The 17,500-nt window shown below is 43.7% G+C and overlaps 2 protein-coding genes and 2 non-coding genes across 4 annotated transcripts in view; 2 read left to right on the top strand and 2 right to left on the bottom strand.

The window, feature by feature from the left end:
- Positions 1–3,145: 3,145 nt before the first annotated feature.
- The window catches only part of nad2 (NADH dehydrogenase subunit 2), a gene marked incomplete in the record, with an annotated part of 76,331 nt that continues 61,976 nt past the window's right edge, over positions 3,146–17,500 (top strand). The window contains 2 exon segments of the mRNA in view: positions 3,146–3,298; positions 4,532–4,923. Of these exon segments, the coding sequence (YP_009295056.1) occupies positions 3,146–3,298; positions 4,532–4,923 (545 nt within the window).
- rps4 (ribosomal protein S4) lies at positions 7,922–8,854 on the bottom strand. Its single transcript has one exon. The coding sequence runs from the start codon at positions 8,852–8,854 to the stop codon at positions 7,922–7,924; it is 933 nt and encodes a 310-aa protein (YP_009295063.1).
- trnI-CAT lies at positions 11,616–11,689 on the bottom strand. Its single transcript has one exon. It is a non-coding gene; the product is annotated as a tRNA-Ile (tRNA).
- Positions 13,983–14,056, top strand: trnH-GTG. Its single transcript has one exon. It is a non-coding gene; the product is annotated as a tRNA-His (tRNA).

The following is a 17,500-nucleotide window of genomic DNA, read 5'->3' as shown; positions in this document are numbered from 1 at the left end:
TGTTCATCAACACTGTCTCGCCCTTGAACTACCGGAGCATTCTAAATATTAGGCATCTTGCCGGGGGGATTTTACACTTACCACTCAATGGATTCTTTTTTTCCCTCTAAAGGTGGACATGAATGAGCAGACATGTTGCCCATTAGTTCTGTCGGGCAGGCTGTCTTACCAAAAACCTTTCCAACTGACTTGGTGACTCCTATAGTACAACCAAAGGCTAGTTGCTTGGCGGACTCAAGACTTCTACTACTTGCTCTATCCTTGCTGGCTTACTAACTCTTGCTCTAACTCCCACTCTATTAGATCCCGAATCCACTGCCGAAGGAATAGAAGCCATGCGATGCAGGATTGATGAAACCGAAGTCTTAGCTCTGTTAGAGCTGAAATAACTCAATATCACGTAATGAAACTGTGCTTGAAAGCGTTCAGTTGTGGCTGCTACCTACAATAAATAGGATAGGTGAGATTTCCAGGAAAGCTAGTCTTCTTTTTGATAGTAAGAGAGAGAAAGAGCTTCTTTCGATAGAGGAAAGGAACGGAGTCAGCTGTCCCCTTATAATGGTAACATCGCTGAATCCGCTTCGGAAGATAGTGCATCTGTCTTTGCTCTCAGGCATGCATCAAAGGTAAGCTGGATCTCTAGGTGGCTGACCAGGAGAAGGACTAGCTTAGAAATTCACTTGCTAAAAAGAATCCTGCTGAATGTAAAACATTAATAGACTATCTCTTATTTCTTAAAAGGCTGGAGTGCAATATCTTAGGTAAAAGATCGCTATGCCACTGAATTGTACAGATTGGGGTTAGACTCACCTACTATTCCCTTTGCTGTCTTAATCGCTGTCTAGCCATAATATCCCGGCGCTTTCTTCTCTTTCTATTTGATGCGCTTGCTTTCGCTTTCATGCTGCCTCTGCCTCCACTCCCATACTAGGAGCGATAATGAAGTCTCCTCTCTTTGGCTAGAGGAGAATGAATTCCTGTCTAAAGCATGTCTCTGGGAGAAAGTCCTGGTACTCATTCCTTGAAGTGAGGGAGAAGGTGCGTAGCCGCTGTTATGTTAGGAAAAAGACGCTGTTTGAAAGGGGCTCGCGTCTGATTATCTTATATACGAAACTAAGAGAAAGGCTGCTTTTAGGTCTTTTCACGACTCTGCTGCTATTGACTCATCCGCTGGGATTGGAATGCTTGACTTGCTTTCAAAGCCTAGAAGGGCTAAGGCTAGCGAAGGCAGCTCTCTGGGGCAACAACTACCGATTCTCACCCTCGAGTCAGGAGCTCGCTTTCAATCTCTAAGAGCCGATTCTATGGCATCTTCTCTTATTATCTTTCTAGTTAGCGCGTAGTAGCTTCATTCGTATTCCATTCATTCCCATCTCGAAATAAATGGTTGAATAAGAGTGAAAACAAAACTAAAGGAAGCAGGACTATTCTCCTTTATATCCTTTGAAAGCAGTCCAAAGAGAACTGAACTCTTATTTCTAGTTGAAGGGGGATCTCGCTCCTCTCCAACTCAGTCGAGTGACTTCATACCTCTACTCGTACTCGCTTGTCGACTCTCTTTCCGAGGAAATCAGGTGAGACTTCCTTTCTCGCTTTGAGGCTTGCTTTGATCAGTCTGACACAGCCCCTTTTGTCACAGCGGATTCTCTTCGCAATAGCGCAGAAAATAAGTAATCAGGAAAGTCAGTCAGCTTGGTCAATTCCTTTGAATCACGAAATCATAAATTCAGTCTACTAAGGAGCCGATTAGTAGTACAGAAACCTCTTACTCTTCCTAAAAGAAAAACGAGATGAGAAAATAAAGAAAGAGAGATCTATTGAATGGGCCTTCTAGAGATCGAGATGTGAGAAAGAGTTAGTGACTAAGAGTATGTATCAAGACAAAAGCTAAGTCCGGAAATGAGAAGCGGTTAAAGACGGCGCTATCGAATCAGTTCTTGGAGGAAGAGTAGCTGTTGTCTCTTTCCCGGCAATGGTTGATCAGGAAGAGCTGGTTTGACTTTCTCTGTGGTTCGGTTTTCCTTCCTTTCTGTGGTAGCTAGGCCTGGTAGCATGGTTTAGTAGCATGTTTGCTAGTCTTGTCGGACTAGGAGCTCTACTAGGCTTGACCGTGGGAAATTGACTTATTAAAGAAAGAATGACGTAGGTAGACTAACTATAAGTAGTAGGAGTTCCCGTCGAGAGGCAAATTCTTCATTTAGGAAAGATCCGATACCAAGTGAAAGCAAGCTAGCTGTTGGTGCTATAGTAAGTCCGTGGTCAGCATACTTAGAGTCGTCTTCTTGCTGTTGTTGAATGTGAAGTTGTGATCAGCTTAGCAGTAAAGAGCTCTTGTTTAGCGAAAGTCGTATTCGGATTCTGCTTGAGCGGCCTTCTCTCTCTGAGTTAGGGCAAAGGTAGTTCGGTAAGCCTCGTAATCTAGTATGACCGAAGCATTAGCCCTGTCCTATCATCTGTATAATGGGGTTCGTCATTTATTGACGGATTTCTCTTTCTTAGAATTGGAAGAAAAAGATTGAAATGACTGTTCAAAATTTCACCTATACCTTTGAGATTGAAACAAAATTTTTTTTCTTATGAAATGTATATTATTCGTTGATAGATCTAAAGCTTATGCCGTAGAAGCTGACATCAGGCTATTGGCCTTTTATCTGCATCTTCCCGACCGGAAGGAGTTCGCTTTGTTTGGGATGAACTCGCAAAGACTCGACCCGAGGACTTCCCTCGTAGAGTGGCGTCTTTTCTTATCAAAGAATTTCTCAGTGGAACTAAAAAAAAAGAGTTTGAGCTCTTTTGGCTTACTTTTAGCCAAGCGGGGGGGCTATCCGCATGTGTCCCAAAGTGACGTCCATTTTTTGGTAATGGGTATACTCGAGAGAAAAGGTTTGGAATTCGACCTCCCCTTATACGCTCTAAAAAGGGGTCATGGACTCCTTTTTTATTTAGGATCCCCTTTCCACATTCAATTCTTTATTGAGCCTGGTGTGGAATCACCATCATTACACATTCATTCTTGGTCTGGCTGATGGTCTAGCGAGCCTTCCTAGCCGCCTAGAGTGCAGCCTGCCTGCTGAAGACCGTAACGTAAGTAACTCAGTGCTCCATACGGGGGAAATGAAAGCAGAATTCGTTCGGATCCTCTCACATGTTCAATCTTTTTTTAGCGGTTTCCCCGGAGATCTTTATCATTAATGCTACCTTCATTTTGCTCATTCATGGAGTTGTATTTAGTACCTCTAAGAAATATGATTATCCACCGTTAGTCAGTAATGTGGGTTGGCTTGGATTACTTAGTGTTGCGCGCCTAGGAGGGCAGCGCGCTTTGGGATGCGGAGGAGCTATTATCGTCCAGCTCCCTAACCTAATGCGGCACCGGGTTTGGACCGCAGGGAACCGTAGCATGGGGGGACGTCTAATCCTTTTGCCGCCGCAAGGCTGGCTAATCGTACGCAGCAGGCTCGAAGACCCCTGGTTCTGGAAGGCACATGAGTCCGAACGCTATGTTGAATGTGCGACCGACACTACACTACGTAGGTACCTGTGCAGGTGAGGCGTCGGTCGGTCCTAGAAACGGCGGCAGCAGCGCGAGGAGTTAACGACCGGACGTGCTGCAACCTAGGGATCACCAGGCAGCTCTTTCGCTCTATAGGGATCGGGGGGGCATAGCACAATTCTTCTTGGAGGAGGGTTGTTTGCCCGGGTGACTGATCCTGCCATAATGTACTTCTACCTATTATAGCACCGGCAACCCAAGTCGAGCATACATACGACGATCTTCATGCGTGAATAGCTGGGAGGAAAGAAAGGGCGGTAGATGATAATGAGAAAGGGCTTAGCGTCTGGACGGGCGGGCGGAATGGATGAGCGAAAGGTCTCATGCCATGGAGTGGGGAATATCCCGAGTCTCATGTAAGACAACTAAATGCACCTCGAGGTGCTGCCGAGGAACTGAGGGACCTTCTCGAGCACAGGCCACTACCAACCCTATTGAGAGATAGAGCTAGCCTATTCGTTATGGGGAATCAATGCTCCGGGCCGAATAGAGCTTACCTACGGCACCTGGCTTTCTCCGGCGCATATTAGCTTAGCTGTGCTTACGCTTAATAGGCCGGTTTGGCTTCCTCTCTGGCGGCCACTTTCCTTACCTTACCCCCGCTACACTCTCACTCCAAGCTATGCCTGCTGAGCAAGATGCATTGCGATTTCCTCTTCTGTGGACGCACCGGAGTATGACCGGGACGGGAAGAGAAAGACTTTTTTCTCCGGCGAGCTTTCTCTCGTAAAGCCAAAGACGCCCCAAGACAAGGTACAACTGTTGGGAAGGGGACATGATCAATAGAACCTGGCTGGATCCGGGCTGGGATAGTTGCGCCCATTCTTAACCAGTTCCGAAAGGGTTCGCTCATGCTGGAGGGAGCATCCCCACTTAGTGATCGGTCCGCTAGTTCACGCAAATCCAAAGAAGTTATCACGGACGAGCCACATGCAGGGAAACTTGCACGTGTGGTTCTGGCCGGGCTTCCTGAGGTATCTAATAACCTTGCTTCTGCTCGCCGCTGGCGCACCTCTCCTAACTATTGCCCATTTATTCTGGAATAATCTTTTTAGGAGGGACAATTTTACATATTTCTGCCAAATCCTTCTATTATTAAGTACGGCTGGTACCATTTCGATGTGTTTCGATTCTTTCGAACAAGAGAGGTTTGATGCTTTTGAATCCATTGTATTAATTCCACTTCCTACTCGCGGTATGCTCTTTATGATCTCGGCTTATGATTCAATTGCCATGTATTTAGCTATTGAGCCTCAAAGTTTATGTTTTTATGTGATCGCAGCATCAAAAAGAAAGTCTGAATTTTCCACGGAAGCCGGCTCGAAATATTTGATCTTAGGTGCATTTCCCTCTGGAATATTATTGTTTGGGTACGACCGGACAACTACCGATATCTATTAATATCTTTTCTTAGAATGTTGTTGTGAAATATATATATATATATATCGTAAACTATCGGATCGGGTATTACTTAGATGTGAAACTTGCAGACCTCATTGGTTGTGATATTTATCTTACGGGGGGAACGAAATAAAAGAATATATAGGCTTGTAGAGACCCTCTATGTAGTTGTCTATCTAGGGCGATCGATCTACATCTTTCCCCATAGCCCTGGGGCTGTGTCTCGATCTCCTATGCGCGAAATCTAAGGGACTAGTTCCTATAGAGATTCCCCTGGGTCTAATTCCACGCCTTATGACGAAAGGGGAGTCGGCGTGGCGTAAAGTGAAGATTGGGGGGAGTAGAGAAAATTCCCTTCTGGGGTATTCCGAAGGTGTAAACCTAGGCAACGAAAAAGGGGCCCGATACTTCAACTAGAGGAGCGACCAGTTGGTTCACCAAACCCCGACCCAGCGTCACACGTTCTCCAGGTCCGAAGGGATCCAGTGCCCAACTACCGACTCCTCCCGGAATTGCGTTATCGGAGCCGAGCCAGGAATGGCCGTTAGTGGACACCCACCACTTTTCACCGGTTAGAGAGGCCCTCTTTAATACATTAAGAAAAGATGTTCACAGGGGCCAGAAAGACTCGGTCATAGGAATTTAGACCACCTACGTGCTGGTAAACGAAAACCACCTCGACCGGATCAGAGTAAACAACAATGTCGAATCAGGCCCCTTGAAAGAATTCACACGCGGCCACCAGCTTTCCCAAAATAAGGGGAGATCTGCTGCTTACTGCTCACGGAAACATCCGACACCTATACTATAGTAAAGTCGTTCGCGTATCTCCTTTCCTTCTATTCATCAGATTTTTTGCTTTGACCAATTCAAGGTGAAAAAAGGGGTTGGCTAAAAAGGGGGAGAGAGGAGAGCCTTAGGGTACGCTCACTTCTGCATTTTTGTTTAGGTTCTCGAGATTCTCAATCGCTCTTTTGAGTGGGGAGGAATAGTACGGGAATGGCGGTTCTCAGACGAGTGAATCCTTCCTCTCCCTATCGGTCGAGCTACTCCGTTCCTCTATAAATAAAAATAGGCTAGAATGCTTCTATTGAGCAAGAAAACAAGTAAAAAAGGCAAGCAACGCGCATCCGTTTTCTTGGTCCGCTACATATTATATGTTATTATAAGCCGTTGTGCGTGAGTCTAAGTCTAAAGACTATAAGAGTCTTCCTTGTTCAGAACGCTTTGACCCTTTGCCATAGTATAGTTATGGAGATTCCAGATTCGCGGGAAACAATAGAAATCATTTCTTTGTGGACAGAAAGGAAAGATTACGACTATTTCCGATAGATAACCAAAGAACAGACAGGAGCAAGCCAGAGACCTATTCCATATGAGCTAGCTAGCCAATGAGATGAGCTACCCATTGAGGGAGCTTAAAGCGATGTCCCTATGTGCCAGCCTTTATCTTCCTTTCATATAGGTCCTTCCTTGCGTACTATACTTATAGAATTCCAGTTGAAATAAACGGCCTATCTTTTGCATTTGAAGGGACCTATCGTGACCCCGTAAACTCGCGATTTAGCAAATAGGCCATGAAGAACGTTTTCTATAAACCGAGATGAGAGATAAGCGGGATGGGCTAAGCTAAACGGATGCGAGAGTGAACGGATGACCGATCGATACAGTACGAGAGATTCCCGGGGAAGTTTTTAGAAAAAGGAATGAGCGCTTACCCTATCGACCGAACGACCGAAGCTACTATCCGCAAATCATTAACTCCTAAACTCCAGAACTAAAGGAATGGTAATCTACTGAGCTAGCCTCCCGTTATGCGCCAATGCTTGAACAGGACCGTTTACCTTTACCAAAAGAAAGAAGAGAAATTGGGCCATGTTTCCCGAGAGAGGCGCCTTCTCTCAGGCCAGCAGTCTTCTACTTCTAGTCGACTGCTCTATGACGGGCTTCCCTGTTTCCTGGGCTCTGCTCGCTCGTATACGCTCCGACCCAGCAAGTAATAATTGACAAGACATATGAGCCTTTCCTTGCCTGCATTAAGAAAAAAAATTGAAATAATGAATCAAGATCTAGATGGAGGGTTGGTTTGGCCGCAATACTTCTTCGTGAATCTCCAAACAAAAATTTTATTTGAAGTCCGAATACTCATAAGCTTAGGGACGCCTCTCGTTCCTCTTCCCCCATTTTAAAAACGTTTCTCACCCCCGCTTGAACTTTCGCTATCCGATTGGAATCGCGAAAGTTCTTTCAAGAGAAAGGATTTTTCTTGTTTAAGAAAAGCCTCTTTTTGTTCCAACTCCAGCATTTCCAGAAACTCCAGGTCGCGCTGCTGTTTCTCCATAGTTTCCTGCAAATGTAGTTGGTAAAAGCCTAGAAAATGGTGTTGCTCTGTAGCAAACACGCTATTCTAGAAATAGGAAGAATGTCGGTGTAGAATAAAACTTGTAAGAATATTGGACAGGGTGGTATGGTTGAATTCATAAGGCTCCAAGGCAGAATTTAGAATTACTTCTAGTTGGAAATCGGTAAGAAAAAGCAAATGAGCTTCCCTACCAAAGAAGAGCATCTTATATAGTTGAACGATTTGTTCCTTTTCACTTCACAACAACAAAGAAACTCTTTCTAAATAACCAAGGAAGACGCTTGAGTCTTTAGACTTAGACTCACGCACAACGGCTTCTTATTAACATATAGCGTCTGTAGCGTTAGAAGCCGTTGCTTGTTTTTTAGAATCTTAGGAACACATCTCGATCTCTAAAAAGGATCGAAATGCTATATCAAAGAAATAATCACATAATAAGAATTATGCGAAGTTCTTTCTCTCTTTATTTATGATAATTGGGGGGACGCTCTCTATTTCTTCCCCATCCGCGAGGGAAATTTTCATAGCTCCTCGCTGGAATCTATAAACTCTTATAACTCTTAAGAACTCGAAAGCACCTTATGTAGACTCTAAGGCTACGATCTTTATATGTTTTGGCCACGTCCGTTTCCGCTCCGAAGAAGAAGGTTTGGATCTTTCAATCTTATGTCGTGAGGGATATGACCTATGTTAGGTCCATAAGATACCACAGCTTTTGGTGTTCTATGATTCACCTCCGAATAATGAGTAGGTAGTTCGATCCTTTTTCTTTTTATCTTCCTAGTAAACTTCTGGGGGGATGCGGAGCAATAGGTCGAATTACTATATAAAGAAGAGTTGTCAACTATAGGACTTCTTATTCGAGTAGGAATATTTCGGTTTTTCTCGTTCCTTCTATTCGATAAGAATAGGGATTTTAAATGATACAAATTCCTCTTCATTCTGTTGTGCTCAGCGAAAGAACTACCTAAGCATACTTTTTCGGATCCAAACTTCTTTGTTCTTTCTAAGTATTCTTTTTGCATAGCAGAACGCAACTGGAAATTTGGTGATTTGCCTATTCTTTTTCCGATATAGCTCCTTATTTCTTCACCGCGGGTTCTCGCATCATTTTCTTTAAAAGATATTATATCACCGTGGGAGAGTTTAAAATGAGTAATGTTGACCATTCCATTATTCACACAAATCCTTCGATGACTTATCGGCTGCCTTGCTTGAGGAATAGTTTCACAAAAATGGAGACGAACCGGAATAACGTCCGATCTTGTTTCTGGATTGAGGAGAAAAGGGATATATGAAGTTCGTTTTGTTCCTCTGTGCATCTCTGTGATGGGTAAATTTCCATAAAAAAGGGACAACTTTCGTGTAGTTTGTAATTGGATGTAACTGTTAAGATTTTTTCTCGAATAAATCTTTCTCTTAATAGATCTCTTCTTGTTCCTCAATCTTCCGAGAATACGGCGTTGTATTATTGTAAGTTTTCTGTTCCAAACATTTCCTGAAAGTAGACGACAAGTTTTAAATCTTAATGCAGGCATTTCATATCTCGTTGAATCATTCTTGATTCCACACCGGGGCTATGGGAATCGAACCCAACAATTCTTCCACGACCCCTATTCTCGAACGAACGACCTCCTTTCACTTCACACCAATTCCATCTCGATGAATGGAAGAGAACTTCTTTTTCTACTTACCATAGCCAATAGTAAGTTTATAAAGCGTGAACGTGAGAAGGGAGAAGAAAACTCTTAGAACTCGAAAGCACCTTATGTAGACTCTAGGCTACGATCTTTCGTCTCTTATGATCTTTCTAGTTAGAGAGAAAGATCACTCCTAAAAGCAGCCTTATAACTATACGATACCACCGCATTTTCATCGATAAAAGATCTTATTAGCTTATGAACAAAGTCATTGATAGTCATATTCAATCACCCCTTCACTCTTCTCTTATCTAACGAAAAAGAGAAATCTCCTGTTCAAAAAAAGAAAGAACTGTGAACAGTGAAAACTCCGGATTATCACGTCATTCGTGTTGAAGGCGAAAGCTAGCCTATTAGCTATTCTAGCCTAGGATCGTTGTCGGGAAAGTTCAAACGACGTCCAAGCACCAAAAGGCGAGGTTCCGAGGACGTAACTAGAGTGAATGACCCACACAGCATCGATTGATTTCAGACATCATTCTACGGAATTTTCAGATCTTAAGATCAAGGGGCATAGCAATTCAATAGAAATTAGAAGAGAATGATAAAGAGAATAGTCATTAGATCCGGACATAGCCATTAAAAAAAAACTCTCCTTACTGGAAGATCTTTCCTATGAAGGTGGGAATGACTAGCCAAGGAAAGATGTCCAATTCCATGTCTTAAGCATAGTGACATTTACCAATCCTTAAATCCGGTAATAATAAAGAGACAAAGCGTCTAAGGGAGTTTTCACTGTTCTCCTATCAATCTTCTTTGCATGAGATGAGACCCGGAATAGAGCCTTTTGAGGAAGGATCTTGGCAATGGGGAAAGAGAGAGATGTGGAAGCCTTTTCTCCTACATTGTCCTTATGTTCATAAAGCCCTTCCCCTTCCTCCTCCTGTTTAGAAAGATAGCAGCCATCCAGACTTATGCCGAGAATACGCTGCTAGAATAAGTTGTTTGAGAATAGGGTGTTCAAGCATCTCCTTCTCTCTAAGAAGAGCAATTAGTTAACTACCTGTCCTCTAAGAAGGAAGTAAGCCAACTACCTTATTGTTGGAGTGACTCACATGATTCCAAAGGTGAATCATATAAGCTAGAAAGAATCTTCCTAATGCTCCCATGTCCGAATCCGTACTACTTTATTTTAGTGTTAGGCCATTCTCTCTAGCTGCTGCAGTAGCAGGCACGTATCGAAGGGGAAGAGGAGTCAGCGTAAAGTTACGTAGCCTAACTGTTCGGTTATTCAATCATATCCGATTTGGTCCATTTCGCATAGACCTTTGTTGTTCACGTCTTTGCTACGAGCGTGGGATATGGCAAGGCTGAGCATTGACCATGGCAAGTGAAGGTGAAGACGGCATGAATGACCACCTATTCGGGTTCACTTCTTCTCCTCATGCTTCTGATGGATCTTGAAAAGACGCATCCACCTCTTATAGGCGTCGGGTCCCTCATTCGGATTGAGATTCATCCAAGTCTACCGTAACGGCTGCTAATCCCTCCCTATTTCACTTTTACACCTTTCAAGGGCCTGTTTTTCCATCTATTTGAAATCCTGTCTTGTTCAAGCTATGGAAACTCAGTTTTCAGTATAGCGAATCCACAACTGCCGCAGAAAGAACAGGAGCGGAGCATCTATACTCTCTTCCGCAACTTCCGAAAGAGAGCCACATCAAGAACAAGAGCTGGTACCGAAAGACTGGCAGGAATGTGATATCTATTTTCAACAACACAAGGGTAGAACTTCATGATTTATTCGGTGTTAGCGGTCTTGGGTCAAGGGCGGAGACCCTTACCTAGTGAAGGAAAAAGTGGAGTGAAAGTTGCTTGTTCCTTCGCGCTGGCCTAAAAAAATGGTTTTTATAAATAAAATGGCCAAGCCAACCCAATCCCAGTATTGGAATAAGCAAAGCAAAGAAATTGTGAACCGCCCTGACCAAGTCGTCTTCAAAAATCTTCCAACAGTGATAATAAAAGGGAATCTATCAATTGAAAGGATAGGGGCGGCACAGCCCCCAACCAAGGGAGTGGTTACGTTCAGTATGTCCCCCCTTATTCCCGACATGCTATGGTGCCCGGGGGCTGTCTCGCGAAGATCTTCGATCCGAACCTTCGCATCTACTCTCTCTTAGAGTATGAACCACGCCTTCGCTATCGCCCCTCGCTACTGCTCAATCTCGCTATCGCATTGATTCTTGCAGATTCCAATTCCTTATTAAGATCGATATCTTGTTCCATTAGACCCAGTTCGGTCCGATCAGTTCCATAATATAGCTTGCCCGGACCTGGCTTTCAGTGTTTGGTCGGGCCGGCCGTAATGAATGATCGTTGTTCGGGAACAAAACAATAAGACTTTAGGTTTCGCTATCGCTCTTCGATCCTTCGCTATCGCAAGAATCTAGCGATCGAAGAGCGATGGCTCGGCTGCATCGCGTATTACACCGTATTGCCCGAAGGGGGCATGCTGCAAGAGCGTAGGTGAGTGATAAGCTTAGGAGGCGTGCCCGAAGGGCAGCGGCAGCAGTGTGGTTACAGATGCCGTCGCTAGATTTAGATCTGCAGGCTGGTGGGTACTTTGACTGCCTTGTATCAGGTGAAGAGAAGGGGGTGGTAGGCTTAGTAGGGCTCGAACCTACAATATCACCGTTATGAGCGGTACGTTTCAACCAATTAAACTATAAGCCCCTACGGCCACCTTGTTACGACTTCACACCAGTCTTTGAAGTCATATTATGAACCCCAACTTCCAAAGGCATTTTCGGGGCCTCCTTAAAAAGAACCAAATAATCGTAGAATCACAACAACCACACCGAATGAATCGAGGAACTAAGGACATTTCCAAGACCGATAGCTGCTCCCGAAAAAGTAGAAAGGATATAACTTTAGATAACGAGAATGAGAATCTAGACTTCACAATACAAGAAAGGGGGACTCAATCATCAACTTATTGATTCCATTTGTCTAGGAAAGCTAGCCATTCCTTATTGTGAATACTTTCCGGTTTCAATGCCCGGAGGTCCATCAGCCTGTAAAATTCCTCAATAAGTAAGAATCGGCGCGCTTTATGACTTCTCCAAGTACTAGATTGAAAGTCAGAAAGCATAAAAAGCACATCTTTTCGACTTTGTGCCCACCACCTATAGCAACCTTCTTTTTTATTTCTATTTAAGTAGATATTTCCTCCGAATACTACCTTCCAAGACTCTACATCTTGGCGAAGCTTATTAGTTACTACAATTCTTAGTTCAGGTCCTCGTGGTGGATTTCTCATATTGATACCAATGTGCCCATCAGCATCAAAGAAACCTGCGAACCAATTTGATTGAGCATCTAGTGCAATAGGTTCCATGGGCGGGATATCCAACACTTGACAGACACGATGTAGTTGAAGTAGTCGTGTTTCATGTCGAATATGCCCATTTATACAATTTCTTAGTTTTATCATTCCGGCTTTATTACATAGTTGATAACGAAAAGCTTTTTTATCATTTGATTCCATTGTAATACTGCCACAAAGCATATGTTGTTCGATTTATCGTAGTAGTGGGAGATCTTCGAGTCCCATAGTAATATCAAGAGTAGGATATTTTTGGTTCTTTACTTGCAGGCAACCATCCCCATCGATAATTCCACCCAGCCATTCGCAGAAGGATTTAGGAAATGTTGCTGGGCATGTAGTGGTAGTTTCTGCTGTTCCTACTAGAAATCGATAACGAACCAGAATGGCTTTTATAGGGCCAATTCCATAAATTCTTTTAGAGGCACTTCTGACTTGTGCATTTACAACTGATCTAGCTCCTGAAATATAGAACATTCTTGATCCTTCCTTTTTTTTCTCGGTAAATGCGTTGTCTCCTCTCTGATGATCTTTTCCATAGGGGCGAAAAGCATTATGATGAAAGCTCTGTACTTCTGTACTCTCGCTCCTTCATACTCCTTGTTCCCTTTTTCATAACATTGGAATGCCATGCATTCTTTTCGATCGTGTACTAAGGTACACTTCACACCAACCCAATCTGGACAAAAAAGAAAGTGAAAGCGAGTAGATCTCCAACTTACCTCCTAAAAGCCCTGAGGTTCAGGGCCGCTTTCTTGGAACTCATTCATAGGCACTTTCCATTAGCTAGACTTCACTTTATAAAGAAAAAAAGAGTTTCAGCGTGCAACGGATGAAGGTTAGTATTACTTATTATAAAGCCAATCAACGGCGTTCCATACCGCCTTTATAGTACCCTTGAACCAACCTTCGTCTTAGCCTCTTTTGTTCTTACTAAGTATTCCCCTCGTTCCTTTTATCTTTGACATCTCAATGTTAATCCAATGCACAACAAATCGAATGAAACCTGGCGAATCTCTTACTCTACCCCCTACCCCTATTATTTAGATTAGTTTAGTCATAAAGGAACTAAAGGAAAGCCTTTTGACAACCTTACTAATAGAAAGGGGATGCGCTCGCTCAAGCATGCGAAGAAAGCTCTTCGAGCTTCTCTTATATTATATAATATTATAGAAAGGTTTGTAGAAAAGGGCTTCTTCAAATATCCCATGAAGTAGGGGCTTCAAAGAAAGCTTGTAGTTTAGGGGTGCGCAGGTTTGGAACCCGGCTAGCGCGCAATGGCTCTTTCTCTGATAGAGGCTCGCTTCTTCAAGTTCCGCTTGCTTCTTTTCATTTTGATAGGAGTAGGTGCTTGCTGCTCGTTCGCTGTCTACTAAATGAGCCTTCACTGCCCGCCCGGCCCCTATCTTTAATCTTAAGTAAAGTGAAGTCAAATCAATGAAGTGAACAGCCCAACCTCTTTGTTTGATTTGAAGCCTTGCCAGGAAGCTTCTACTTGTTGAAGCTTTCTTTCCCCTAATTCCGAAACACAAGAATAGACTTGCCTTGTATAGGAAAAAGCTTCTCTTTGATAAGCGGTCATAGGGGAGTTCAGAAAGGATCTGATCGTAGATAGAGACTGAAACCTGTGCGGGGGTAGGGGCGGATGTAGCCAAGTGGATCAAGGCAGTGGATTGTGAATCCACCACGCGCGGGTTCAATCCCCGTCGTTCGCCCATCAATAAATGGACCATTTGTTTCGGAGACACAAGACAAACCTAGAATGAATTCTTTCTGCAAGTCATCTCGAGGCTTTCAAACGCATCCAAGCAATTGGTATCCGATTTCAACATAGAAAGCATAGATTCGCGTCGCCTACTTGCTGAAAGCAAAAATGGAATGGCCGATCATGAATTCTATGACGTTTTTAAGACCTCACTAATCAGCCTTACACTTTTGAGTTCATAATGAATGAACCCCCGGATAAAGACTCGAACTTTCTTTGTGCTTTTTGTAGTACGAAAGGGTGGAGACGGGACGTCAAAAATGCCTTTCTGAACAGCAGCCGTAGCAAGTCCCACTATCAGAGAAATGAAGTGAGAGGGCATGCCTCTAACGAGAGCTGTTTTCAGAATGACTGGAGAAAGGAAGAGGCCTGGAGCAGACCTCCCTCTTTGTGTAGGGCTTGCAATCGGTCTTGTCGCTCGTTCATGTCATTCTGCTGGTCTAGGAGTGGCTCCCCTGCTTCGGGAGTCTCCGCCCTTCTCTTATGGCGCAACTAGACCAGAACGAGCTAGCTGATAGAGCTCTTATGCCTACTTCTACAAGTACGGTATAAAAGATCTTTTTGCATGGGACCTAAGTAACTCCGTTCCGGCCTAATTGTATTAGCTCTAGCCGTAGCGCTTTCTGTTATGATTCCAAGTCTTGCTCCCACTCGTGTTAGTTTCAATGCTTTTTGCTTTATACGTCAGTTTGGCTTGGCCCATTGGCTAGTTCGTAGGCCCCGTCCCCCTTCGTATGGCTAATGAACTCCTCGCTTTAGTCCGTTCTTTTCCTTCTTTGGGCTCGGGTCGATAGTCGCCGTGGTAGTAATGTCCCGGAGCCCGGCTACCGACCCGAGGCGCCGATCGGGAAAGGCATATCATAAAGGGACGTGAAACGTAATTCTAGAAGAGCGTTACCACAACAAAAAAAAATCCGAGTCTTGGCAGTTCAAGTGAAAGTTTATTAGACTAGTACCACTAAGATGGCGGGGAAACTTACTTCCGAGAGAGCTGCTTTCGCCTCGGTAATTACCTAACGAGAGAGATGGTAGTGAGGCAATGAATATTGTCTTTCGATGTAGTTCCAAGTCTTCGATGTCCCTCGGAGACTGACAAGAGTAAGAATGGGTACTAACCTAGTAGTAGAATTCTATTGATGATGAGCGGGCAAAAGCCCCCAGATCCCCCGGTTTGTGAGCCAGGTTCCCCCCTTCTTTTTTCTTGGCACGAGATGCCGTTACACCATACACGGTAGGCGAAAGACCAAGCACAAATCTCGATGATGAAACATTTTGGTATTTCTACATGTGATTCACTGCCGAAAGCTCCTTCTTGTACGCTAGCACTTGAGGGAGGTGGTTCGGCTACCTTTTTCGTCGTGTTTGCCGATGGAACATCAAATAAAAAATTGATTGATCTCTTATTACTATGCCATTGATGAAGATTCATAGCTTGGCAAAAAACCTGAAATCCTACCTTCCGGCATTGCGATAAAGTGTTCACAAAGCAGAGTGAAAGGCACCCCATCGAGAGAGAGGGCAGGGGAAAGACCCGGCCTCTTTTGTTGCTCTTTGTCTTTTGGGTTAGCTCTTCCTGTCCTGACAAACCTTCTTGAGTGAGAATGCTACCGCTACGCCCCAACGAGGAGAAAGTGAGCTCTTTTCTTTTGTAGCTCCTCGCTGCTCTAGTCAGTGTATAACTCCTATTAATGAAGCGCGCAGCACTCCGCGATCTCAGGGCTTGGAAGACCCTTCGCCAAAGGGCGTCGTTGCTACTTTTTGCGTGACTACTGATAGTGATGACCTACTTCACTCCCCGCTACCGAATACTGCTGAGACAAATGGGTCGAAGCAAGGGCGGTGAGGCATGGCCAGAGAGGTGGCGAAGTTCTTGTATGAGGATGTGGTGATTCTATTTTTTTCCCTTTAGAGCTTGTGATTGAGGAACGCATTTGGCATTTTCTTAATGAAGTGATTTTGCATTTAAAAATGCATTACTAGGCTATGAGAGCCTTATAGAGGAATATAATAGTTACAGAAATGCTTTACACTTCTACTATTCTTAGAGCCTTCCGCGAGGAATATAAAGTTGTCGTTTCTGTAACCCTCTACCTCGCCCCGGAAAGTCCCAAAAGCCGGTCTCTCTGTTCGGCGTGCGGTCGAGTTGGCACTCTCGCAGACGTATCTTGGAGAAGGGAGCAATCCCATGGGTAAGGCAACGGGTGGGTCACTACTTCTGTTACTTGTTCGTTTTTCTTGGAATCCGTGAAATTCTATGCGCCGGAACGGAATTTACTGCGGAGCTATATAGAAGGCACTAATAGGTATTAGGGCCAAGCAATTGAAAGGAAGCCCTCGGCGTGTGAGAGGACCCCTTTTCAGTTCCAAACCGGTACCAAGGAAGCCACTAAAAGGTATAGGTGTTCCTACCTATCCACTGACTATAACAATATGTTCTATATGTGTCTGTAGCTTAGCGCAACAAAAAACAGAATCAAACTCTTTTAGTAGCCTATTGCTACTAAGAACACCTTTCGGGGGGAATATAATAAACCTGTGTGAAACCCCAGCAAGCTTCAAGAAAAAAGGGTTAATGAATACATATCAAAAGGTCCCTTTTAAGAAATGAAATAAAACATCATGAACAACTATACCTTAATAGTAGGTAGACTAGGAGTATATCCTAGGGTAAGGTCCACCCGGGTCCACCTCACGGATCGGAGTTGCTTACCTTATAAAGCAGTTATTACGAGAGTATACTACCCTAAAGGGGTATCATGCATTTAAAGTTAGTGTAGGGTCCAGCCCTAATATAGGCTCTTCTGTTAGTAATTCGGCGAGTCGTAGGATTCATTCTGAAAAAAGAAGTCCAAGGGAGGCCCTAATCAAGCCTTTTTTCCGACGCTATACTAGCCTTAATAGAATGAATAAATAAGTATTTAAGAATCCATTTATTCTTAGAAATTGGAGTCGTTTAATGGATATGCAGGGTTCTGAGCTATTCTATAATCTATATACGGGGTCGCTCCTAGCGGAAAACGAATTTGTGGAGCCATACGCTCGATCCTGTGATTATGTGATTATATCGTTAGAGGTCCTGCGTTTATTATACCGCTATGCTTACAATATGGATTCAGACTACATTAAGTTCACCATAGGTTTAGTGGTTGAAACCTCCTCCGGTATATATAGATTAACCGTTGGAAAGGCTATTCCCTTGTTTGATTCGAATGGTAAACCTCTTCCCAAGGCATTAGTATATGATATGATATTGAGAACATTGATGGAATATGCAGGAAGTATAAGGATAGCGTGATACGTTAAGTCTTCATTCGTATATATTACACAGGTGCTAAACCCGGGTTTTATATAGCGCCTCCATCCATCTCCAATTCAGATAGACTATCCCTTATCT

This window comes from Ipomoea nil, assembly GCF_001879475.1.
Source record: "Ipomoea nil mitochondrial DNA, complete sequence, cultivar: Tokyo-kokei standard".
Taxonomy (NCBI): Eukaryota; Viridiplantae; Streptophyta; class Magnoliopsida; order Solanales; family Convolvulaceae; genus Ipomoea; species Ipomoea nil.
Note: the sequence above shows the minus strand (reverse complement) of the source record. Positions and strands in the feature narration are given on the sequence as shown.